The following is a 3,289-nucleotide window of genomic DNA, read 5'->3' on the forward strand; positions in this document are numbered from 1 at the left end:
AGATACTGAATTTCAAACTTCAGAAAGCACAAATGTTACACATGAATCCATTTTTTGAAATAAAAAATATTATCTAGGTTTCAAGAAATTTATATTATACCACAAGCTATCAAGGATGTTAAAGTAAACACGTCTTTGGGGGCTGATATTTCTCAGTCACAGATAGAAACAATTACTCCAAAGGATATCCCTGAGGAGCCTACCAACAACAAAGCAGATATGAGGGCCATGATTGACCCTGCAATAAGTATCTTCTTTCCTGAAACAGAAACATGAAAACTCTCAAGTTCTTTGCAATTGAAATATGCAGCTATGAATGTTGATTGCTTAAGGACTCTATTGCCTTTTCATCTAATATCAATACTCCTGCAACTAGGTGCCCAATCAAAGCATAGAAACAACCTCCAAGGAAAGCCACTGCCTTTGGCTCTGTTGTTGATGCAATAATCACCATGATGACCAATGTTTCATCACTATAATGAACGTCACTCTCCTGCCTAGGGATACCACTGGGCCCAGAGAAAGACCTGTGAGTGTGTATGGTGCCACTTTGTCCCATGGCTGAAGATGGTTTGTCAAAAATTTATTCTCATCCTCCAACAGAGAACAGTAAAACAACAACTGATGCAACAACTCTCTTTGGGACTGACAACACTATTCCCAGAACAGAAACAACTATTACTTCAGAAGGAGACCACATTTCTTCAGTAAATGACTATATGCTAGAAAATTTTTCAACAACTACAGGCAGCAAGCTTACATCTCCAAAGGAAAGACTGAAATCAGAAGAAGATGCGGAGTCCCATATCAAGTCATCAACCCACCTGGAGAAAGAAATTACCATGCTGACAGGCACTACAAACTCCATGGCTAATGACTCTATTATGAAAAATATCATTCCAGTGAAAATTGGTAATATTTCATCACCAGTTGCTACTGTTTCTTTAATAGATTTTTCCACTAACATGACTAAAGAAGATATTCTCTTGGATACCATTGACCCAGAAGATAAAGATGTCTTAATAACTTCTGAAGTCTCTGGCACACTGAAGAAAAACATTGCCAGCATTACTGACACTCCTGCCCTTCCAGCTAAGAAGAATAAACCTAATGTTAACAATTATAGTTCCTCAGTTAAATCCAATGTCACTGCTGAAGAGGTTGTCCAGATCACTGACTCCTCTATTGCTGAAATCTCTCCAGCTAATGAAAAACACTTCACTACTCTACCAGACATAACTGCCCTTACAGAAGAGAAAATAACTGAAATTGACTTAATTCTTCCAGAGGATAACCCTAATGCTATGTCTAAACTAACTGACTCTGATGAAGAAAACTTCATCACAGTGTTTGAACTTACTACCACTGTTGAAAGAGACAAAGAAAATCAAGAAGATGTTCTGCTGACTGATGAAGAGTCCATGGATGGAGTCAGTGTTTGGATGGAGAGAGAGATTGCCAATGAAACAGAGGACCATCCCATTTTGCTTACTGCTGCTGAATCCAGATATGACTTTGTTGTCCCTAAATCGGTAGCTATGAGCCTCATGGAAGATTCATCTACTACAACAAAAGATTTGTCTGAAAATAGAATGGAATCTGTACCTAAAGACACTGAGGCATTTTCCAGAACTACACCTGATCTAGACACAGCAAACCACAAGGAAGACACGTTTACAACTGAAATGGGTGTCTTTAAACTACTAAAAGAAGAACCAGATGAGTTTCTGATTTGAAAGTAACAAAATAGGTGCCACATAGGACTGTGCAATAGCCTAGACAGCTAGTTTTAATACCTAAGAAGTTTGTCCAGCAAGCAAAAACTTAACAAAAGGAAGAATGTGGACATTTAAGGCAAGTATTAGACTTAGAAAATGCAGATGCTTCGGAATAAAAGTCATAAATATATTTATGCAAATATATTTATGCAAATATTTTTATGAAAACTTACAAAAGTCAGCAGTATGAGTTCCTCTAGTATCACAAAGTTTAACTGAGTTGTCCAATAATTAATTATTTTAATATAAAATATTTAATCCTAGCCTTCAGGGACATGAAGAAAGAGCAATAAAGAAGTATCACTTTCTGCTACATTTATTAATGTATGTCATTTTAGTTAATGATAAATTGCATAGTTTAGTGTTTATTAAAGAGATAAAAAGAATTGAATTAATAACACATCTCAGAAAGTTATTATAGTATTGAAAGATCTAAAATGCCTATTCTAAACAGATTTTTTATTAATATGCAACCAATGATTCTCACCTATTAAAAAATACAACTGCAATGTTCATTCATATAAGACTAAGGCTCTTCAGTAATTGTTTTGCACCCACAAGTAAGAAATACAGAAAATGTTATAGATTTCTAGGATTTTGTTGAATGAAAACTAAGGCAAATGATATTTTACTAATATATATATTTGTCAAAAACAATATTGTATGTAAATATATAAATGGATTTAATTTTATTTCTTTAAAATTTCTTTCCTGAACTTTTGTTAATTTTTTTCAGGTCTTAAGCACTGATATCGCACTCTTCTTAAGCTTTTGGTTAGCAATTCAAGGACATATATCTTCATTCTTTTCTGACACAGACTTTTGAAATGATTCTGTTTTCACTTTGCTGACTTTCTTCAATAAATCTTTGACAGCAATTGATTTACTGCGTGTAGACGTGTTTAATATTTTAGTACAGAATTCTCAAATTAGAATGATGTAAGTAAAATGAAAATCTACTGTTTGTTTAAAGAATAACTTAACTCTGGACACCAAGAATAGAATTATTCTACATAGACTTATAATTTTATCGTATTTAAAAAAAGAACAAGCTAAAACATTGAATGAATAGTAAATGGCACATATGGCAGGGGGGCGGGGTGGTAGGAAGTGAGGAAGGATAAGAATTTCCTCCATTATAAACTATAAATGAATAATTATGATAGCATATTAAAATCCAGAAACACGTTTTAACATAAAAATTTAGTATATGGTAAAATGGATGCAAAACCATGGAATATGGTAGTTAACTAATCTTGCTTTAAAAATTGAGTGTTTGGGGAAAAATTAAGCTAGGGTGTTATTTAAAGCCATACTCTAAAATAAATTCTACACAAATCGAAAACATAAATATAAATTATACAAAAACTTAGAAGGAAATGTATGTGTATATTTATCCAAATTGATTGAGAAATCTAAGCATATAAGGAAATGGTAAAAAAAATACTGATAGCTTTGACATCATAAATAGTTAAAACTTTGTACAAAAGAAAACATGAAATTAAAAAGTA

The 3,289-nt window shown here is 33.0% G+C and overlaps 1 protein-coding gene across 1 annotated transcript; it reads left to right on the top strand.

Annotated features, from left to right (window-relative positions):
* The first annotated feature begins 557 nt into the window (after positions 1 to 557).
* CABS1 (calcium binding protein, spermatid associated 1) lies at positions 558 to 1,736 on the top strand. Its single transcript, XM_011360500.1, has one exon. It carries the CDS (start codon positions 558 to 560, stop codon positions 1,734 to 1,736), a length of 1,179 nt encoding a protein of 392 aa, XP_011358802.1.
* The last annotated feature ends 1,553 nt before the right edge of the window (positions 1,737 to 3,289 follow it).

Source organism: Pteropus vampyrus, unplaced genomic scaffold (genome assembly GCF_000151845.1).
Source record: "Pteropus vampyrus isolate Shadow unplaced genomic scaffold, Pvam_2.0 Scaffold56, whole genome shotgun sequence".
Lineage (NCBI taxonomy): Eukaryota > Metazoa > Chordata > Mammalia > Chiroptera > Pteropodidae > Pteropus > Pteropus vampyrus.